This window comes from Chlamydotis macqueenii, chromosome 1 (assembly GCF_036417535.1).
Source record: "Chlamydotis macqueenii isolate bChlMac1 chromosome 1, bChlMac1.mat, whole genome shotgun sequence".
NCBI classification, from domain to species: domain Eukaryota; kingdom Metazoa; phylum Chordata; class Aves; order Otidiformes; family Otididae; genus Chlamydotis; species Chlamydotis macqueenii.
Window position 1 is genome coordinate 157418901 of NC_141556.1, and position 23536 is coordinate 157442436.

General features: G+C 37.8%; 1 protein-coding gene across 2 annotated transcripts in view; it reads left to right on the plus strand.

Moving 5' to 3' along the window:
• FGF14 (fibroblast growth factor 14) overlaps positions 1 to 23536 on the plus strand; it is a 404862-nt gene that overhangs the window by 244288 nt on the left and 137038 nt on the right. The window contains exon 1 of one of the 2 annotated variants that reach the window (XM_086770942.1): positions 18766 to 18958. The exons of the other annotated variant lie outside the window; for it this stretch is intronic. Within the exon in view, the coding sequence (XP_086627068.1) occupies positions 18766 to 18958 (193 nt within the window). Of the gene's footprint in view, positions 1 to 18765; positions 18959 to 23536 lie in introns of those variants that run through there. 2 annotated transcript variants of the gene reach the window in all.

A 23536-nucleotide genomic window follows, 5' to 3' on the forward strand; every position in this document is an offset into this window, starting at 1 on the left:
GTTGCTGGCTACTAATATATTTATGTTTGACTGTAATAAGCATCCTGCTTTTTAGGACTTGAATTATATTTACTTTTAAGTTCCAGGAAAATTTAATTTCCCAGCATATTTGTTTACAGTATATTAAATGGAGTAGATCTGGAAATGACAACATGCTCTTTCTTTTTCCCTTCCCCAGATTTCTTGTGGAATACAGAATATTGTGTTTTGACTAAGTATGTTTTAATCTTAAACTCAGCGTAAACCATTCTCAGATATCATTTCTCGTAGAAGGAAATATTTTTTCCTTAGTAACTTCTAACTTTTATTTCAGTGTTGTGTGCTTTAGGCAATAAAATCTCATAAGTATATCTGATTTACATAAACACAGTTATTTTTAAGCAATCCTTAATAGGAAGCATTCGTTAATAATAAGGCCAAACTATCCGATATTAAAAAACATTCTGAAAAGATATGTTATAAAATTTTAAACCTGTATACTAAACTTCCATGATTAAAAAAAATCCAACATGTAAAATAGGAGACAGTTAGTATTGGCTAACTGCTTATTCACTAACGTCAAAACTTTTAAGCCAAATGTTCAGAAGACCAAGTGCTTCTCACCAGCTCAATCTCTACATGTATATCTGTGACTGTATTTCACTCTGCTTCACTGTGGAAATAAGAAGTTTTCACTTTGTGGTTAACCTCACTGTCATCTAGGTATTTAAGTCCATCATTTATTTTCAAGTTCTCTGCATATAGATTTAAAGAAAACTTTTATGATATGCTATACTTCGTGTTATCCACAATAAGTAATAAATCATATGCTCTTGTTCTATGTGTGTACCTATATCTTGCATGATGTAAAATCTTGATGTAAGTGTTTAAGTGAAGTCTCTGACATTTATTTCGATTTATAGTATAGGATATTGAGAGTGAGTAAGATATTCTCACACAGTCACCAGTATCTATGAAGCCATCGATTAAGTGCAAATTATCTTAATTCAACATAGCTCAGCAGTGTTTTTCTGAATCTCTAGTAGAATAAGACAGTTCTTCTAGGAGCTATTTTCAGTTTATTTTTAATTATTTTGAGGAAATATCCCTCAAATGCTATCATAGTTTAGCCCCACTCGAGACCAAACTATGCAGCCTCTCACTCGCTCCCCCCACCCTCTGAGAGAATGAGGGAGAGATAATATAACAAAAAGACTCGAAGTTTGAGATAAGGACAGGGAGAGATCATTGAAGTTACCGTTACAGGCAAAATAGACTCGACTTGGGGAAAACTATTGCCATTTTTTATTAATAAAGCCAAAGCAGGGTAATGTGGAAGAGAACAAAACAACTTCCCCCCATCACAACAGAAAAGCAGAAACTATGTGTAACAAAGTATTTAATTATGATTTTCTCATATTTCTTGTTCCGTGAATAAATTTGCAAGGTGAAACAACAAGCAGCTCTCCCTCCACCACCTCAAAAGAGATGAACATTTTAAAATCCATCTGAAATAAATCTGAATTGGCAGCTATTTGGGGTCTCATCTATCAAAATCATTGACATTTTGCCATTGATTTCCACAGGAATCCGCTTCATCAGTGCTATTGCTGTAATAAAAATAAGTGCAAGTTATGAAGTGGGCTGGCACGAAAGAGATTTTCAACATCATTATAAATATAAATATGCAGTTTCTATGTTGTCTCACATTGAATCATTGAATCTGTATGTTTGAAATTATTTGGAAAACAGGTCATTGAACAATTCAAAATGATCATGTCTAAGTGTTCTTTCTGGTTTATAAACAAAATTTTCTTCTTCTTTCTTCTTCGCTAAATCTGTCATTTGTACTTATTTGTCCAATATCAGCATCTTTGAAGAAACAGTGGAAAGATTATCTGATCTGATTATTGCTTGTTTCTAAGTCTAATTATCTCTTAAGTACGTTGCACCTTCTTCTAGATATTATTTTTATTTGGTGATGGGAAAGGACTTATATTCTGATCAGAACTAGAGATCACTGGCCACTGTAGTTCTTCATGGCTTTAATTAACTTCTCATCTTTTTTTTTTTTGCCTTTTTGGCACTGGAATAGGAATTCACAGGTGCCTGCTGCTAGCAGTCATAAAATAATCTGAAGAGAAGCGTTATAGAGGAAACTATAAATCATCTGAGTGCATTACTAGCTTACTAAAGTCAGTCAACTGCTACACAGGAGAGCCAAGATAGGACTACAGTACCACAAATCTTCATATGACTTGTCTTATGGAATGATGATAGTTCTTGTTCCAAGTATCATTGAACTCCAGAGCAGAGGTCTTGTTGTTACAAGCCTTGTACTTAAGAAGTCGTAACTGAGACTCAAGTCAGACTAGTCTATATCTTCTCAGAAAGGTGAGAGCCCACACTACGTGAATCAAGATCATTTGCTTTAACTTTTATTTTTCAGCTCTGCTTTCTGAAGGGAGCATCGTAGCTGATCTAGAAATGTACACAATGTTGACCAACAGAAGAGCATTTGTAAACATGTTACAATAGTCTGAAAATTTCTTGAGACCATAGCATCTTCTTTTTCTCAATACAAAAGTGTTTAAATTATCCTGTCTGTGGCATTATGTTTGAAATAGCCTCACTACTTGCATGTGATACTGTCCCTGTACAAAGAGTCTCTGTAACATTCATTAAAGTAGGTTTCCATTGATTTATAATATGTAACTTAATTCTTTAAAATATTTACGAAGTCATTGTGATAGAATATTACAGTCATAGACTTCCAGTAGCAATAACACCTTCTGTGCTAACATTTCCAAGACTAACATGCAAACTTCAGAAGTTTGCAAGACAACCACCTCTTACAGAGCACTAGATATTTTAATAAAATATGTCAAGCTTTTATAAAGCCATTCATCTGGGAGGACTTGTGTTCTTTGTGGTCTTACATTCTTCTTCTCTGCCTGCCATCACTGTGGCTAGAGGGCACGCTTGATCAGGATGAAGATCCAGCAGATGAATCTGCTAAAGCTAATGCCATTTTTTTCTATCATCATATCAGTGAGCTGCTCTGACTCCTCCTAAAGCTGATGGTCGCTTGAAGAGGGAAGCAGTGCTCCACTGCTGGGGAGCTGGAGTCTACTGGTTAGTTCAGCATAAAATGGAACTGCACCTTGGTCAGGACCTGAATATCTATCTAAACAGACACAGAGCAAATGCAGGTAGAAATGTGCTCTTGATCTTGCTTCTCCACATAACAGTCAAATCATATCTTCCGTGACCAGCAAATTGCATTGCTGTCCCTCTAAAGACTTTCAAAGCAAGAAATTCATTCCTGTTCCTGGACTTTGTTATGGGGCCATACTTATTGCTCCTTCCAGGCTTTCAAAGTTGACGAAAAGGTGCACAAGAGGGGAGATGTTAACTGCACATATTGAATGTCATGGTGGGAGTATTCATTGACTTACCATTGACATTTCTTTTGTGCATCATACTGAGATCAAGATGGCAATTCATTTTGCTTCTACTGCACCACTATATATAAGAAATGGAGAATGGATAGACATTTCCAAATTGCTTGTCAACCTTTTAATTTGTAGCTGCTGATTTTGTTAATGGCTCAGCAACCTGCTGTGAACTTTTCTCTTTAAAATGGCTTGTAAGACAGGCAGCTGACAGTATTACTTGAATTTACACCTTTCATTTCAAGGCTATGTCAGAAAAAAAAAAAAAGACTTGCTTGTTTTCTGCTAACAAGGATACTAGCCTTTTGCATGCTAACATATTAAACTCTGCAGTCAGATAAATCTTTATTTGAACATAAGAAATATAATCTTTCAGCAACAATAGGAGAATAATGCTGAAAGCCAGTTTCTTCTCTGTATAAAAATTTTGTTTGTAGTTATTTTATGATATGCAGAATAATGGCTGGTATTACTAACATTTATAGGCAGCATGGAGAGTAGACATTTTCAGAAATGACTAGCAAATGTTGTACCTTGATTTTTGTGTAACTACTTTAAAATGAGTTTTAAAACAGTGTCCACAACACCTCTAAAATATTCCATAGAACTTCTGTGTTCATCTGGAGCAGTTTAACTCAGAGCAGGGCAGTAGCTTTAGCTTGCCTTTAAATTCAAATGAAATTGAAATTCATTTTCCCAAGGAAATATCAAAATGTGCTGCTGGTTAGAAGGAATAAACTTGTGTCTTCTGTCTCAACAAAATAAGGTAGAAGGTTTAATTTTATGTCAGAACTGCATCAAATAATGTTTTTAATTAATACTTCAGTGAAAAGAATTAGCATTAAGCACATATATAAGACCAACAAACTATATAGTATTTTAATACAAATACTTGCCTCAACTAGGAAACAGGTTTTAAAATTGAAATATTCCTTTAGATTCAGAGTGTGTGAAGGGGACTGATGGCTTTCTTCCTTCTCAGGAAATGTCTTCCAAGCTAGGAGGGCTTTACAACAAAGAGCATCTTAGATTTTCATCTGATGCTCTCACTCCCTTTCCTATCATCCCACCCAAAACTCCCACCATTAACACAGTATCTTGCCACTTAACTGCAAAGAAATAGTGGAAGAGATAGCTGACTCTTAACATAAAGAGAATAGATGCCAACACTACTATTAATTTCTGTTAGCTACATAATAAAGTTTTTAATTTTTCATTTCAAGGATGAGGCCACAATGGGAGCTCCTGTATGTAACAAAGTACATTCAGACTAGGTTTTGGTGATATGTCAGAATATTGATTAAGTCTAGCGAGAAGAGAGGGGAAATCTGTCTTGGATGTCTTCAGGCGTTACTGAATAACTAGGAAAAAAAGATCAGAACTACAACACAAAATTATTAAAGTTTCAGCAGATATAACTGAATGTGTGAAAGTCAGTAATCCTTGATAATTTATAATGTTTCAATGCCTCACACTAGAACTGTTTTACATAATATTTTAATTAATACTCTTGTTGGCCTTTGTCAGAAAATTTAAATGACCTAAAGATTTCTGATGAGCATAAGCATTAGAAACACAAAAAAAAGAAAATGTAGTGTATTTCGGTTGATGCTGGAATACAGAAAGCCTAGTTCAAACAGTGATTTATTAACTACTGAAAATCATTAACTTTTTAAAATACCTTTGAAAAATTCACTTTTAAAAAGCTTATCTCAAACTTTTTTTTTTGGTATAAAACCCTACAGGAGCTTCAATACTTTAGACTGTTATAAGCATTAGAGGTGCATTTCAGAAAAGCAGAATTAGACTTCTGAATCTAAATATAAAGACTACCTTTAGAGCCAGTGGAAGAAACATGGAGTCTTGCATATCTGTTGGCTAAATGCCTCCACATACAGGCTGTTGAATACCACTGTGAAGGTCCCTGTTAACTCAGACTCTGACAATTCATATTAAAGGAAATTTGTCATGAAGGGGATTTGCCCATCATATCCATTGATCTTTCCTAATTTTTGTTTGAAAACAAAAGGTCCTAGTTTTTGTTTGGAGCAGATCAAAAAGAGGTACACAGCAAGGCTTCTCCTTGAACAAACTCCGTCTTCTATTAGAAATGATACCATTCCTTCTGGTTTAGTCTTAAAGTTGTTAACAATGACAAAATTACTAAAATATATGCTCAGACTCTGCTATATATGATATGTTATGACATAGATTTCCATTTCAGTAACGTCAGCTTTGCTGATTGGTAACAGTGTGATACTCTTAACAAGAAAATGTTTTTGCTTCTAAAAATAAATATGATTTTGCTGGCATTTTCATCCATATATTTTTATTTCTATAGACAGAAAAGGATAATTCATTTTTCAGTCTGCAAAAGAGTTTTACTCCTTCAGTTCTGAAAAATTTTTTATAGCCTCATTGTTTTATTGAATACTTGGTATGGAGAAAGCAAATCTTATTTAGTTGTCACTAGATTTGAAATTTGCTTTGATCACTGAATTGGTCATTGATTTCTTTGAAGAACATCTTCAGTTATATTATTGCCCAGTCGCTCTAATGATTGTGTCTTTTCAGTTTGAGTATACATATAACATACATATAATTTCTTTATCCTTGTGGTAAAAAAAAAAATTCCTGAGGACTTTAAAATATACATTTTATCTTATACCCATCCAGCTTGTAGCTATCTTTTCCTTTACTTCCTCTCTTGATAGGCTATGAAGTTTTGTTTTCTTGACTCCAGTTTTGCACTTCATTTTCAGCAGTGGGAAAATTTTATGTAGCTATGCCTTTTAAAAACATAATTATTAAGGAAATCCTTTTTAGAGTAAAAGTATAAGAAATTATGTCTCATGATAATCTTTGAAGAAGTTGTTTAAACTTTCTCAGATAACCCCTGCTATTCCTATTTAAACCTAAGCAGACCATTGATAGATTCATTTCACACGGTAAAAGTTTGAATCTTGTGGCTTATAAATCAAGGCCATTAGAAAATAATTTTCTGAAAGTCTGTTGGAAGTTGTAAAGATTGTCTGTGCTTTAGAAAATCTCATATCATGTGAAACATACAAGGAACAATCAAGGTTTAAACTTTACAAAATCTGTAAAAGGACTTCCAGAGGTCCTTTTCAAGCTAAAATATTCTACAGGAAACAAAGGCCAGGTTTCAGTAAACTTGTTGGTCATTTACATGCTTTTAATTAAGAAAATTCATCGCTTTAATAAATAGAAGTTTCATCACCTGACACCTCTAAGCTTATATTTTTTTTATGTTTGCTGAACCTTGTATAAAATCATAAAGGGATTTACCAATGATGATAATGGATATCAGAAAACATAATTGTTTCAGATAATTTTTCTCTTTCTTTGTTTTCCTCTAAACCTTCAGCAATATTAAGCAGGCAAATGTCTTTAGATGTGGGCCAAATGTTGAAATAATGAGGAAGCTGGTCTGCAAAATGCTGATATTTTTCAAAGAAAATTACATGCAAGATTGATTGTACTTGCACAACACACTGAGATACAGCTGTTTGTTGGGATTTTTTTTTTTAAATTAGGAGATTTAAAGTAATAAAAATAGATTTCCATGGGAAGTTGACCTACCTGTATCCAAGGTTTTAGCAGTCAATCTAAAAAGCGTGAGTGGCATGAAGGCACTAGTTTTATACAACACAATTGTAAACAAAATCATTAAGAACTTACTTATATGAGTGATACTTACACATGGTTTTGTACCCTATTCCACATCTCTAAAACTGCAATAGTAACCTAATAGTTTTTTTTCACAATTAATGATTACGTGTAGGTTGTTTGTATTTAAGTCTTTAAGGCCCAGAAATTGTCGCTTTGTCTCTGGAGAGAGAATATTCGTCAAGGAGTTATGGTTCACAGCAATTTGGCTGCCAGTATGTTCCATTTCTAATGACTTCTGTTCTTCCTTATCAGTCTAGCATAGCCAGAACCGCACACTTATTATTTACAGAGCACAGTTTGGATTGCATCAGAGAGCTTCAACTCATCAAGCTGTTTCCTGGTATTAATTTAGCTCTTCTTTCCTACATCTGTAGTTGAAGCAAGTTTCTATAGTGCTTAAACTAAGGCTGGAAGTAAGTCAAAAAGCTTTGAGACTGAGTTAGAAATTCTTATTTTATTTTATTTTTTTAAACACAAGGCTTACCTGAACAGTGAAGGGGAATGCAAGGGATACTTAGAGATTTCTGGTGACAAATGAGTCCCAAATGCTTAAGTCTGAAAAGCAGCCCTGTACACCAGTAGCAAGTTCTGATAGTGTTCTGCCTATTTGTGCTCAAGACTGAGCATTTTTCAGAGCTGATGTGACTGGAGGGCAGTTTCAGCAGTTTCTCAGACTAGTCCAGCTATTCTATTTTGGCTGGATTCATGTATTGACCTATGGCTTCTAAGTCACTTTTATCCAGAGAATAAGAGGCTGTGAACAAGAGTCATTGACCCAGTGGATGCTCAAGATTTTCAAATATTGAAGTGCAGGCAGCTAGAAGCTAGACCTCACATCAAGCTTTCTGAACTTCTCAGCCTTCTGGGAGGCAATTTCACAAGTCTTAGGCTGATCTGAGACCATCTCACCATTGATAAAGGCATGCCCCTCTCCTTGCTTCATGTGCAATTTTGCCAGCTCTGCATGGCCAGACTGGATGGTAAGTTGTAACAATTTACTAAGCGAGGTGAACAGTAAAAAGGAAAAAAAAATAGGCTGGATATTTTGTATGACAAAAAGCGTGGTTCTTGTAGACTTTCTGGGTGTCCTATGCTCGTATACTAGCAACAGATTATTAGGTACTGTTTGTAAGTTTTCAGCTGCATTAATCAGATAATGAGCATTATGCTATTAAGATACTACTTTTTCTTACATTAAAATGCATTTATATAATAGGGTTAGACTGATGGGAATTTTAGGGGGAGCTTAATGAGTCATTTGAATATTGAGATTAGAAGGTGATTGCTGTAACTCCTGTAATTGTGTCTAAGAAGATAATATTTATTATCTGTGATTAAACCTGTGCATTGCTTTTCTTATTGCTTAGATTTTTTTTCCTGTCTCTAAGATGAATGGGAACTCTATCCCAACTAGCTAGGCTGATTCCTAGCTAATCCTTCTGTGTCTCTCTGTATTGGTTTTATAGCTATCTATTTTTCCTTCCTAACCAAAAATCTACACTTCAGCTTAACTTTAAAGTACCTGTAAAAGCGTCAGTGGGTAAAATATGCCCTTGCAGAGTTTGGAGAATTATATTGTTCAACAATTGGTACAGGCTACTGAAGTAAATATCTGATTTAGAATGTTTTCACTTGCTAATTTCATTATTTGTAAAAATTTTATAGAAGCAGTCCAAAATATTTACAGCTTCTTTGTAACAACCATCATTCTGTGTAAAAGAGGAACAAAGAAATTTTCTTTTTTTTTTGCGTCAGAACACCCTCTGGGACTTGAATTCATTATGATCTAAAAAAAAAAAGCAATCACATGTGAATAAGGCTTTTTATTTTTCTTAAAGTTACTTTATAATAACAGGTTTTTTAAAAGAAAGGGACAGTCTATCTGCTGTCATACAGATGTTGAAAAGTGTTCCTACCATACAATTTTTACTCAGCTTTTGTCTGGTACAAATAACTCTAAGTTCAAGTAATAAAAGAAAAATTTACCAGTATGTGTTGCAAGTTATTCCCCACGCAATATATCTGTGGATAACTAGAGTAACAGTGTCCACTGCTGGCAAATCAGATAACTGCACTGCACATTAGAGTGATACGGTGTTGAAAGATTTCAGTGTGTTAAGTTTTGACTGTGAGATATTTTGTAATTTAAGTTTGTAGGACTGTGCAGTGAAATCAGGTCACTACGTTAGAAGTATTCATGCTATTGCTGCTAATAATAAATCTTTTAGTATTTGAACTAATTGTCAGGAATGTTAGCACAGTAATACAAGCAGGTATTGCAGTATGTTTTTCATTACTTTAATTGTAGTATTAATTATATTCTAACTGTCACATCTTCAAAATAAAGAAAGAACTCTGCCTTGATTTACATGAGTAACAAGACAGGCAAGCACAAATTTACTTATTTTTTTTTAGATCAAAGCATTTATTGCTGATTTTGCTAGATTTTTCTTAAACATGTAAATGAGTATGGAAGAAATCAATGTTTCTATTTGGGAAGTAGTAAAATGGAAACATGCAACTTGATATAGCAATTGCCACTGGTCATCATGAAGCTAGAGCTGAAGTAGAATGATTATCAAAGAGAGGAGGAGAAAAGGCTAGTATCTAAAAAGTTACTTTAATCCATATTCTTCTGGTATTTTTTTTGTAGTAGATAATATGTGTTTGTGTCTGTTGCTTAATAATAGTATGTCAATGCAAATAAAATCTTCCAGTCAAGTAAAATAATACAGAGTGAAAGAAACATTAAAAAGAAAAAAGTAAAAGTTGCTTCCTATGCTAATATAAACTGTATTATCATGTCAGGTACTTCTGAATATCTAGATAAGCTAAAAAGAAACTAAGACATACTTGTTTTCAGAGATTTATATCTGTCATTAATTTACTCCATTTAGCAGAAATAGTAGACAATGCACTGAATTTTCTGTTTGTTTGGAAAGAGGGAAACATAGCATGTGGCTTTTTTTAGAAAACATTAATTGTGTCTGAACCTCAAAGGAAGTGACACTCTTGTATGGAAAGATCTCGGAAGAGATCAAGGCTTACCCTACGGTTGAATGCTGCATTAGCCAGTGTTGCTCCATATCTACATTTTCTCCCTACAGAGACTTACCTTCTCCTGGCTAGCAGAACCCAGGGAACTGTACTTTATTACCTTGCCTTTAGAACAAGAAAAGAATAGGATTTTAGGTTTCAGGGCTTTTTTTTTTCCCTTGTAAATTTCTTCAAAATAGTATCAAATGGATTGCAAAATGAGAGTTATTTGAAAATAAATGGTAGGAGAATTGTAAACAAGACAGCTGACTATCAAAAAGTTGTCTTTTCAAATCAATTACACTGCCAATTTTAGGTTAAATAGCAGAGAAGACAACTAATTTTTTTTTTTCTAAATTATTTGCCAAGGAATGTCCTTCATGTTTTCTTCCACCACAAAGTGGTATTGTGTGTGTATATGTGTATGCAGATAACCATGTTCCAATCCTTCCTGTCACTGGTGACAGTTGCTTTCTATACTTACAGGATTATTGGATATATTTTGGGGAGAATCATCCTTCTGCTTCTCAAGCTAGTAATTTATGCGTGTGTCGGCTCATCTTGTCTTTTCTGTTCAGCATGTAATGGATATTATGTGTTTTTTCTCCTGGGTGTCTGTGAGATGACCACAATCCAACACCTCCCCTGTTCCTAAAATTCAGAAAGATAACACTATTTTTCTGGTATTTTCATATGTTTTCATATCTATTCTAAGAAAAGCAAAAAACCCTTATGTAAAGACTTAAAATTAATATTTTGGAGGATTTTGGAAAAACACTGTCAGTCAGTTTGTACTATATCATTTTCTATATAGATGTATTTATTGCTTGGATGGCATTTTGGGTTTCCTAATAATTTAAAACAGAGATATAGGTTCTGTATCTGAGCTGGGATTTATACGTCATATCATGTGGAGAGAAGTTATTAACGTTTAAATATTATTCAGACAAAGTATCTGAATAAAACTGTCTCCTTACCAATCACCCCAAAGTCTCATAAATACAAAAATGCTCTCATGTACGTATGTGTAAAAAAAAAATTGTAAATTTTTACATATTCATGCATTTATGCTTGTATATGTTGTGTGTATACACTGATATTATTTATTTCATTAACAAAAGGACTAAAGGATTTGATTCCTCTATGAAGATATCAGTTGGAAAGTGAACATCTAATGAACGAATAAATATTGTGATGCAATGTCCAAGACTATGAAAGGAACAATTGCTTATGTGTATGGTAGTAAATGTCCCCCAGACCACTGTTATCCATGGAGCTGATTTTTTTAATTCTAGTCAGAAATTTTCATATTGATGGCTACTTTCCTGTAGGCCATAATTTTTCTGGACCTCGTGCAGCAAAAATCAATGTGTGTTCAGGGAATATTTGTGATTATTCCAATTAAGACACCACAAGTGAGTTCACTGCAACAGCCTTAACTTTTTTTTTTTCCTCTTTTAGAAGTAGGAAACTCCCCCAGGAGAGTATTGTCAAGCAGGTATAATAGCTTACATATTGTCATTCTCTGAGAGCCTTACTGACTCCAGAGGAAGTTCACTGTAGAGACCAAATTCCTTGGGAACAGTGTTCCTTTTGCTTCTGTAGAGCAAAATTAAGCAAACTCACATTACAGGGACTTTCAGTTACTTGGGAGAATAATAGCAAAGTCTGTTGCATGTTTCAGAAGTCAAGCGAAACAGAAAAGTCCTGCTGTGGCTAGATAAGCAGATGCAACAGATGTTGTTTTAAGCTGTTTGTATGAGAAACTAATGAAGAAGCTCTCCACGCTGGTTTTAGGCCTCTAAATCTTAAACTGCTTTGTGCATCTGTGTGGACTAGAGATGTGGGTTGTTTTTTTTTTTTGTTGTTGTTGTTCAATGAAAGTTGTTGGTCTGGCTTGTGTCACCGGAGTCTTGTCTGAAGCACTCTGGGGGCAGATCTTCTGCTGTTATCTTCTGCAGGAGCAAAACAAATGGCAGTGTGTTTCTAGTATTAGTTCCTAAGAATCTCGCTTTAAGGGATTTAATATTTAAAACCTGTTGCTGCAGAAACCACAACGTATTTCGTATTTCATTTTTAATTACTTTTATGGATTTGTCCCTGAAAGTGATCTTGATTCATTTTTTTTTTGTCATTGTTGTTGTTAACTGTTGCTAAAAAGAGATTTGTTGGAGATAAGTTTTAGGCCTGGACGAGCTCTCCTGGAGAGCCTCATATAATCTGTGTGCTGTTCACATTCTCCTGTGAATCCAGCTGATTTCTGTTGTTCACCTAGTCTCAAAAGAAGTGATATCAGAAGTAGAAGACAGATAGAGTGAACACTAGAAAGAGTCATGAAAGGTGTCTCAGGAGGTGTACTAATGGTTAGGAGCTGTAATTGTGCATTTTATCTTGCTGAAAGATCAATTGTTAAAAATAGCATAAGAGTCTCCATTCACTTTTCTTTTCCTTGTTGAAGAATGAAGAGTTAGCTGATGGAACTGAAAATGAAACTCTAAGTAATTAAAACAGCTATTTTCCTTGAGATGGCAGTATCCATAAGACTCATTGCTACAGTATAATCAATGCTAAATTTAAGGAAAGGAGGAAAGCAGAGTCTAAAAGGAAAAGCAAACCCAAGCAGTGTGAGAATTACGTAATTTCTAAAGAATAAGACAATATCTATTGAGTGCTGTCATACTGGTCATCTACAAGACCATTTTTTTTCAGTTGCCTAAATGAACTTGGATCCTTACTAGCATAGAGGTACTCAGTCCTTCGAGTTGCAGACATATGCCAGGCAGTGTGTGAAAGAAATGTCACTGGTCAATGCAGAACAAATATTGCCCTAGCTAAGCCATTGGCTCTGAGCTGGAATAGTTGTTTTTGAGTCCTTAGATGTTATGTATACTAATGTTTATAATTTCATAGTTCTCTACATAACCCGCCATGTAATGTAGGAGTTCCTTGCATGGTGGACTAATTTATTCTAGCATATACATTAATTATGTTTTAACAGGTCTTCTAATGACTTGGACACATAAAGTCAAGTAAGTCTAAAACCTATGAGAAATTGGCTAAAAAATGTGCAGTCCTTTAAACACCATATTGGAAGCTTGCTTTTCTCTTATTTGAAGATACTCACTTGATGTATTTAAACAATTTACTACGTATTTTATCCTGTGCATTCAGTAAATTTTAATAGGTAGGAATTTGGCTCCTTGAGTGCACTGTGAATGTTGAGACTGAAAGTTGAGTGATTTTGATATAGAACAGTGTAAAAGCATAGATATCTGAATTCTGTGAAGTATATTAACATGTTTAATAAACTTTATTCTTAATGCTCTACAAAGTCTAATCAACCAGCATCAAGGGTTCAGAGTGAAGGATTTTAAATTGCCGCTCTTCACAGAATGCTGTTAACTTCTGAGAAATTAACACTAACTTATAATGAGAATTATATCCAGATTAATGTACAAGAACATGTAGAACTGATCTAATTTAAACTGTTTAAAGCTCATTGCACAACCATACTAGTCTTATTATAATTATGGAATGCACTTAAAGTGTCTGAAAAGGATTTTTTAATTTATTATTTAATATGTTCATCCTGGTATGGTTATGAAAAATATGACCTTTTATGTTGACAAAAATTATTCTAAGTTGTTAATTTTTAAAAAATTAAACATCAGCCTAAAGAATAAGCCATAGACCATATTTATTTCACATTTTTCAAGTCATTAAGTTATATCTCTTGCTCTATCTTTGTCCTCCGAGAAAATTAAATCAAGATTTGGAAATTATTGGTTACCAACACCCAGACACACCCCCCCCACACACACACAGTGTGTGCCTTGGGCAGATATCAGTTTACAGTTATATGAATAATCCCATTTATTGACCTGTATCACATTTTCTTGTTATACCATTTTGTGGGAGTGGTGAGGTCCTAGTATATAAATTGAATTTAGACATTTGATTTATGTCCACTAGGATTACCAGCAACCTTCAGTAAATTTTTTATGAGTACTAACAAATGTTCAGAATCACAATCTTAACTGGAAACACCACTCTGGTAATCAGTCTGCTGTCTTATCAAAAGCACTGGAAGGTTGATTAAATTAGTCTATCAGAATTTACAAACAAGTATTTTTTCACTGCTGAGACATCTTTTCTTGGGATGACATTAAATGTTCCCAATGGCTCAGACGTATGCATACCTTGCAATTGTTACACCAAAAATTGGTACTTTTACCCCTAGAGTAGCCTTTCCAACTTGAATGGAAGTTTAAGGAGTAAGGTATTGATCTGGTTTGTGACTATAGCACACACTAGCTTAAAAAAAATATATAATAATAATTACTTTTCAGTGACACAAAATGATCTGCAACAAAGAACATCTAGGTTCACCACACTGAACTAATGATTTCTAGAATATAAGATAGGTTGACTTCACAGCATCATATTCTAGAGTACCTAACTGGACAAGCAAGCTGTGTGCTCCTACTGTTGGGAAGCAAGTGCAATAAAAACTTCACTGGAGAAACTTGTGAAACTAAAACATGTTTAGTAGCAATATAATAATCTGGCATTTTACACTTCTAGAAAATCTATCTTTGTGAGGACTTTGGGGTATTTTTCTTAGGGTTTGATTTGATTTGCGTTGCTTTTGATATGAGGAATGGTTTCAGGATATCTGGGAGGAGAAAATGTGGGTGGAGTGTGTGTATGTGGGAACGTACTTGTAGAAAGACATTTTTGTTTTTATTGAGATGGTTTATGAAAGGAAGAACTCTGTAGAGTTTTCACATGTGCATTGACCAAAAAAGACTGTGCCTTGTAAGTCTATCCAACATAGCGCAAAACATACAAGTGAAAAAAAAAACAAAAAACCCAGCAACTGAAAAGGATCACAACCCTTAAAGCATAAGGATGACAATTTTGATTATGCAAATTTTGTAGCCTATGGGTCTAGGTTAGGATAGAATATAAAGCTTAGAATCTCTTTTTTTTTTTTTCCAATTGGAAGCCCTTAGGAAAACATTTTATGTATCACTAGTAGATGTATATACACAGTTATTAATAGTGTATACTTTAATATTGAACTTTGATGCTTGAAAATAGCACACTGTAATTTACATTTTAAGTTAGATGAAATAGAATAGGATTTGTCCCCAGTAATACAGAAAAAAAAAATTAAGGAATAATAATATTTCATACTCTAGGATGTAATAAAGAAAGTATTTGATTCATACTTTATGTCTGTTGAATGCTTTCCTCTAAAATTCATTCAAGCAAGTAATTTTAAAGATTCTAAGACTTTTTTGTTTCAGAAAGCTCCTGAAATCCATGATGAATAAGTAGTTAGAAATGAACAGATAGGAAAATAGAAAATATTGAAAATCTTTTCTCCCTCTCTTTTGCTTTTAGTTGTTTGTTTTCATATGCAGGGTTTTGTTAATCAGAAATAAAATTCTATTTTAATGTAGCAAATGTTACAACCAAGATATTTCCATTTGTCCTAAATGTATAATCTTATGCAGTTACTAGTCTTTAAGGTAGCCTATATGTTCGTACTTCTACAATCCATCTGTTAGCAAGACCTTCACTTTGACTAGAATTGCACACATTTTATCACAGGTTAAGACAGCAGATGGCTCTCTTGAGTTTTCTTTGCAAAACCTCAAGCTGTAAACAACTGCTCTGCATTTCTGAGATGCAAGTAGAAAGCTATTGGTTTTGATCTCTAGAGTAAAAAACACATTTCCTCTCGTCTATAGGCATACTGCCCATTTTGACCTTCGTTCTTTCATTTCTTTGTCATCACCCTGAGCGTCGTATCATTGAGAAATGTCAGTGTGTTTTGGCAAAGGCCCAGTGTGTGAAGGAAACTAGAAAAAGGCACAATAGTAGTAGATAGTGTATAGTTAATAGCATCATTGGATAATGTAAAGAGATCCTTCCGGCAAAAAAGAAACGTGGAACCTACATCTTTTTGGAGAGAGATTCTCGTGCAAAAGTTAGGGCTGTATGTATTCCCCTCCTAAATTCCTGTGAAAATTAAAGATAGTGGAGGGTTGGCCTTTATTTCACTCTACTCCCTCTCATTCATTCCTTTGTTTGGAGCCAGGAGCCAGGTCGAGCAGGAGACTTTGGGCTATGTCCCGTCAGCCGTGGCAGGGAGTGTCCCGGGGCCACACGCGTCCGGTCCCCGCTGGGCTGTCCATGGTGCTGAAGGCAGAGACAGCCCGGGGGGGGGGAGTGGGGCGGGGCCGGGGACAGGGCCGGGATGGGGATCGGGACAGGGATCGGTAACGAGGCAGAGGGGTGTTGCCCACTGGGGCGGCATTTGGAGGAGCACTTCTGTCTTAAGGAGACTTAAGGAAGGCAAAACTGTGTCTTGTCTGCTGCTGGGAAGTAAGGAAATGGGAAGCAGCACACAAAAACTGCTACAGTGAAATTAAAATTTTTTAAAAAACAAAACTGTCTAATTGCATTAGTTAAGATAATTGTAACCGTTGTAAGGAAATTGCTGCTCTGTAAAAATTACCAGATAGAAAATCCAGTGTGAATGTTTTAGCTGAATCTCTTTAGAGACACTTTTAAATAGAATTAAAATGTATTATCCAGATCCGATTGTGCATGTTCTGCTCCTAGTTGGTCGAGTATTAATACAAAATCTCTGTACAAGGGAGTTCCCACCATACTCTTTTGCCCTCTGTATAAAAACAGCCCTTAGTAGGCTAAAGGATTTAGGGAAATAATGGTCAATATAGGAGAAGCTGAAGCCTCTGCTGAAACAAGAACCTACTCTTACCTACGAGGTTCTGTATTGCAAAGAAGTGAATTATTCTGGATGGATATTTACACTTCGCAGTCTGTTTTCTTAAAGAACCATCTAATGAGAAATTAGAGTATTCTGAAAACAGTATAAAAATTAGATATTTATTACACGATATTTCCCTGTGCAAACATCTGCCTTTCCTTATAGTATAACTCTGCATTTTTTCCTGTGTAGCTGCTGGCTTTCTTTCTCTGCTTTCCTCTGGATAGTTGCAGCTTCAGGAAGTTTCACCATTAGACTGTCAGAAAGTAAATAAATAAATAAATAAAAACCCATTGAGCCTTTATTTGAAAAGGGAGAAGAACCAACAGAAAAAGAAGGAAGGAAATAAATGAGATGTCCTATTTCACACGGTGTTTATTATGTGCAGTGCATTGTGAGCTCCTCGGGGCAGAGACTCCTTAGGCATTCTATGCCTAGCGAGCTTGGCTGGTGCTTGCTCAGGTGCTCCAAGACGGAGACGATGAAAAAAAAAATTAAGAAATAATATCACATGGTGCTGATGATCAATAAATCTACCTCCTGCTGCTGTTTGTGAGTGCCCAACGGAACGCCTTCGATATTTCTGAAACCTCAGAAGTCAGTTTGCGTTCCGAGTTAGAAGTCTGTTGGTACTATAGTCTTTTCTCCCAAAGAGCGCCTGTTGGTTTGGGTGGAAGGTCCCCTCAGCCTCCTGGGTGTGCTGCTGCTTCACGGCTCTAAATCTGAACTACAACCCCCAGCCCGGGCCGTTCCCGGAGTGCGGGGCGAGGAGGGCAGAGGGGCTGCCCTGGGGCGGGCCGCGGTTCCCCCTCAGCCCCCTTTCGCGATCCCCTACAGCCTCCCCGGCCTGGGGACGGGGACAGGTACCAGTGTCACCGCTGACTGCGGGGTACGGGGGGGGGGGGGGTGTGCGCCGGGAGCTGGTGCGAGGTTGCTGGCGAGAGGGTGGGTGTGAGGGTGCCAGGGTGGGCGGCAGCGAGGGAGCCCCGCACGGAGCCATCCGGCAAAGCTGAGGGGGGAGCAGGGACAGCAGGCGGCGGATCCGCCGGGAACCCGCCGGTTCCCAGCGGAAAACCGCATCAGCAACAGCCCTTCCCTCCGCCCCTCGCCCCCTCTGCTTCATTCTGCTGCCTTTCCCCCGTCCCTCCTCCACCCCCCTCTCCGCACCCTCGCCGCCCCTCGGCTTAGGGAGGACAAAAAAAAAGCTCCAGCGGTGCGTGCCTCTCTGTGTGTGTGTGCGTGTGTGTGTGTGTGCGTGCGTGTGTAGGGGAGGCTGGAGCGGGGTGGGACCGAGGAGCCGTGATTACAGCTCTCCCCGGAGAAGAAGATTGCTCTCTCCAGATGCTGATTTCTGAAGCACTTGGCAATCATCAGGCGGGAGCCTGGAAGAGGCGGCGGTAGCCGCCCCGGTCCGCGGCGATGGCAGCGGCGGGCGAGCGGGCGGCGGTGCGGGGCTGAGGGGCAGCCCCCCCCGGGGGAGGGGACGCTGCCGACCCGACCCGACCTGACCCGACCCGAGCGCGGCTCTCCCCCGCGTCCCCGCTCTGCGCCGCTAGCCCACCCGGGGAGAGGCGGCGGGGCACCCATGCGGTGACCCGCGGCGGCGGCGGCAGCTCCCGCGGGCCGGAGGGCGGGAGTGCCCCCGCTCCAACCGCACCTCGGCCCGGAGGAGGCTCCCGCTCGCCCGCGCGCCCCCGGGGGATGGGTCCCCGCCGGGGTTAAGCCCCTCGCCGCCGCCGTCGCCGCCGCCGCCGCCACCCTCCCCTCTGCCCGGCGTGGGCGAGCCGGCCAGCAGCCATGGCAGCGGCCATCGCCAGCGGCTTGATCCGCCAGAAGCGGCAGGCGAGGGAGCAGCACTGGGACCGGCCCTCGGCCAGCAGGAGGCGGAACAGCCCCAGCAAGAACCGCGGGCTCTGCAACGGCAACCTGGTGGACATTTTCTCCAAGGTCCGCATCTTCGGCCTCAAGAAGCGGCGGTTGCGGCGCCAAGGTGCGTCCCTGTGACGGGGGCTGGGGGTGGGAGGTGGGGGACACACACACTCCCGTGGTGAGGTTTGTTTGGGGGGGGGGGGATACGGGGCAACCTGTGGCGAGAAACTTCCCGGGCCGGGCGCCGCCTCCGGTCCTGGCAGCGGGCGGCTCCCGGCGGCAGCGGGCGAAGGGTTCCGCGGGGCTCGGGTGTTGGTGGCGGCGGCGGGTGGGCTGCAGGGAGGAAGCCCCTCGGAGGGAGGCGGCAGACGTGGCGTGAGCCTTGCCCCCCGCCCCGCGTGTCCCTATCTCGCCCGTGTTTTTCTTTAAAGGACAAAGAGCACGCAGCGTGGAAAGCTTTTTAAGCGTCCGGTGTCTGAGAAGCGTCTCTCGCCAGTCCCTTCCTGGAGCTGCCTGGTTGGGTTTGGTAGGCATAGCCCCACAGTAGTGCAGGGGTTCTGCTACCCGTTGCCCAGTGACTTCCCAGTCACCCAACTGGGAGATACTGGCATGACCGTGGGAGAGCCACTCTGCATCACACTTGGTGCCCAGGTGTGGCTTTGCCTGGGTCTGGGCTGCTTCATACACACACCAACAAGTTTTGCAGGCAGCTCTTCTTCGGGGTAGATGGCCAGTAGTCAACTGAAATGACTAAAACAAGTACCATGGTGATTGCATTTTACCCACTACTTTGTATTAAAACCCTAGAAATAAAAGGAGTGAAATGATATTGCAACAACTTATCTGTTTTATTTTTTTTTTAATTTTGTGGTATTCAACTCAATATTTGTCAGCATTCAGAAACGGTGATGACTTATTTTGTTCTCATCCTCAGGGAAACAAGTAGTTCTAGAACAAAAGGATTGTATCGTGAAGCGTGAAAATGTTAAATATCACTCGAAACGTGGCTGATACCTACCAGTCAATGGCGAAGTACAAGCCACCCTCTGTTACATTAGAGAATGCCACCATGTGTTGTAGTTTGGTATGTATACTACAGCTCCTGTTTAGGTTGGGTTGGAACGTAATTTTAAGAAGCATAATCAGCGATCTGTCTTGATTGATCCTTCCTGCCTTATTTCCATACTTCATACTGGAAATAGCACAAATTGACAAAAATCCATAGAACTGTATTTTTACATGGCCTTATTACTATAAGGATTATTTCTTGTAACCCCTAATGTAAGCTAAATCTTGCCATTTTTAGACAGTACAGTGATATAGGGAAGATTAGTGAGAACATGTCAGTGGCAAAATCTACGGTGGCTTATTTTTAGGCAGTCTGCATGTGTGCTTAAAAAAAAGACTAGACTACTTGGTTTATGATGTTCGATTTCTATATGTGATACTTGTTCATGAAAACAAGTTTAGGGGAATTTGCTAACTGAGCAATTGTTCTCAACCACCTGTGCAGTCTTATTTGGGGGAAAACTCTGTATTTGACTATATTATGGTTTGAGGAGGAGATGACTGTCTCACAGGACTGAGATGCCAAGTGTTTTCTTAGGAAGGAAGGGGCTTTAAAGAGACTTCAGAACTCATCCTTTTTCATTCATTCATTTATCGTAAGGCACTTTGTGACATTCTTGAAGGCACTTTGTGACATTCTTGAGTAAGAGAGCTGGATTCAGATATAACTCAGCTGTTAACCCATACCATTGATACAGACGATTTCAGTAGGAATAATAAGAACAAGGGCTCTTCAGTAGTAAAGTCTGCAGCATCAGACCCTCAAGTTTATTTTCTCTAAGAATCCTTCACATGGAGATATGGCGATATGTATCCCTTGGTTTACGTTAAGGTCTCAGAATTACTGCTCATCCATAAGAATTCCTGCTGAAAAAAATTACTGTTATGCCTTTTACTCTGTATGTTCACGATGCGTAACGTGATACATGGAGTACCTGTGGATTCAAAGTTGCATGCTATTTAGGAGGCTAAAAGAAGAAACAATCAAGCAGAAGTTGTTACTTAAACATCTTTTGCAGAATATTTCAAATGAATAATCAGTTGGAAAAAAACACATTTTATAAGGCTACTTGCTTTAAAAGTAACCTTAGATGAGTTACAAAATGAACATTTATGCGAGTCTCCTTTTAGTGTTACTAAACTGAGTTAAATGTCCACTGAATTCTTCACAGAAATTATACTGTCAAACCCATTAAAATAAATCTTTTCCAAGCACAATAGGATGCATTTCAAAACATCTGTTGTCAGAAAGGTGCTATGGGATTTTGACAAATAAACCTTGTGTAAATGATATACAGAGCGTCATGAGAGCATTGTGAAAAATGAGCTAATCGAGATGTGGCAAACCATCTGTAGCATTCTCGTACAATTCAATGGCAGAATAGAAGTATATGTAAAATATTGGCTACGTAGAGCAGCAAAAGCTAAGCTGTATTTCTCATGGAATAAAAAAGTGTTTTGCTGTGTACTTACATATGAAAAACAAGTGTCTTCCCACCTTTGAGGTAGTCAGGCAGCAAAAAATAGTGATGCTTTTTAAATGAAAAATATACATTTACTCTTGTACGTGTATGTGAATTAGATAAATAGGTATGCACAATGTGTGCACACTTACCAATGTGTTAGCAAACCTTTGAAAATATTCTTTATTTTTAAACTCTTCTTGAAAAAAATGCCTGCAAGTAGAGTTCTTGTTCAGTGGGATTCATTAGTGAACAAATGAAGTTATTACAAATACATAACATGATAAAATCATATGTATCCCCAACTGAATATAAAATTTTTCCATCATTGTGACTAATTTTCTGTTCATGGTACTTCCTTTAGGGACACACTAAAATATCAATGGAAGAGTGTTTTGGGAGACCAAAATTTAGGAAGGGTATCATTAAAGATATATCCAGGAGCTCTCTCAGGGTAAAGGGTAATCTCTGTATTTGCTTATATATTGGCTTTAATGATAGACACAATGATAGCTGTAAACAGCTTTTCTAAAACTTTGATTAGTAAATTAAACTGGCAAAGTGATTTTTGTGGGAGACTTGTCTGATAATCCACTGAGTAGATGAAACCATTTTCATTTACCGGACAGCTTTGATTCATATTGTTTAGTATTATGATATTTCAAACGTATTTCATCTTTATTTTATCCTACCTGTCACCTGATGAATAAATCACTGTCATTAATTTCTGTGTAGCCATAAAGCCAAGATCTTGCCTGACACTGATGCCAGACATCAATCAATTATGAATCATCCTGTCCCGGATTAGAGGTTGTTCAGTTATAATGGTCTAATTTATGTTAATATAATCACAAATGGGAGAAGTGACAGACAAGATTTTGAGTCTCCATGTGAAATAACCTTATATAACCTAGGGCTACCCAATAAAAAGAAGAAAATAAATGTCAGTTCTTCACCTCGTGCAACTACAGGGCGCAGCGATTAAAAACGTATGCTTGTCACTAGTGCAAATTCAAACTTCTTAGCCTGTGTTTTCATTTACATATCTAGCTTCTTTGCTAATCTGAAAAATCGTCATTTGGTTAATTAGGTCCCCTGAGAGTATTCTGCTGGAAAAAAACCTCAACATTTAAATGTATTAAAACCCAACTGTGATGTTTACTGTTCCTATGTGCTAATATCACATTAAAACTTCTAAATTTATACATAGAGTGTATGAATTTTTGAATGACCTGGCCTCTGATTTTGTACATTAATATTTACAGGAAAGACAGACCTAGGGAACATGTTCAGAAAACACAGTGATTAGATTTTATTGCATCTACAAAAGTACTTTAATTCTCCAAAGAAAGCGGTTTTGGAAAATTCCTCAGTATATCCGCTAATGTTTTGCGGTGGACGTGGGAGTGGCCCATAATCTCAGATGCAAGATAATTCCCCATATACATAGTGCCTTAAGTAGTTTCTAGTTCTCCTACTTGTGGAATGATGTAAGTGGAACTGAAATGGAGATCTGTGCACATGGACGTACGTGCCTCGTTTCCAGAAGCTTAAGAAGCTGCATCGAATCCCAATCAGTCTGCTCCAGCCTCAGACGATCTGGCTTGCTCAAAGTTTCAGTGGACCAAAACCTGTAGCTGTGCTTTCCTGTGTGACTGTCTTCAGAATTAATTATTCTTGGCAGTTCACTAAAGCCTATAGCATTGTCTAGGTGTAAGATTGTCTATTTTTCTTCAAATGAAATTGATTAACCCACAACTCTTTTGGAACTATAAACCCAGTCTGAACAGTACGTATAAGAAATCTTTAATTTTTCAAAAATTTTTTTTTATTCATTGCTGCGGTTTGAAGGACTGCATGATCATCACAAATTGAAAATGTGTAAATATGCTGCATCTCATGTAAAATATTCCAAGCATATTTAAAAAATATTTTTGAACATGTGGTTCGCTAGACTCAGTGTCAAGTTTTCTTTCCCATGCATTCAGTATTCACATAGACCGTGTGCTTGCTAAGAGAGGCTTTAAAAAGAAATAGTAATTCTGGAATGTAATTCTCTTATTTTGAACTGGTCTTGGTGGCTATAACAGTGATGAATGAGATGGTTTTGAGAGGAAGTGGAGAAAAATCATTTAAAAATGGTAACATAATTTTAGGGACTATTGATT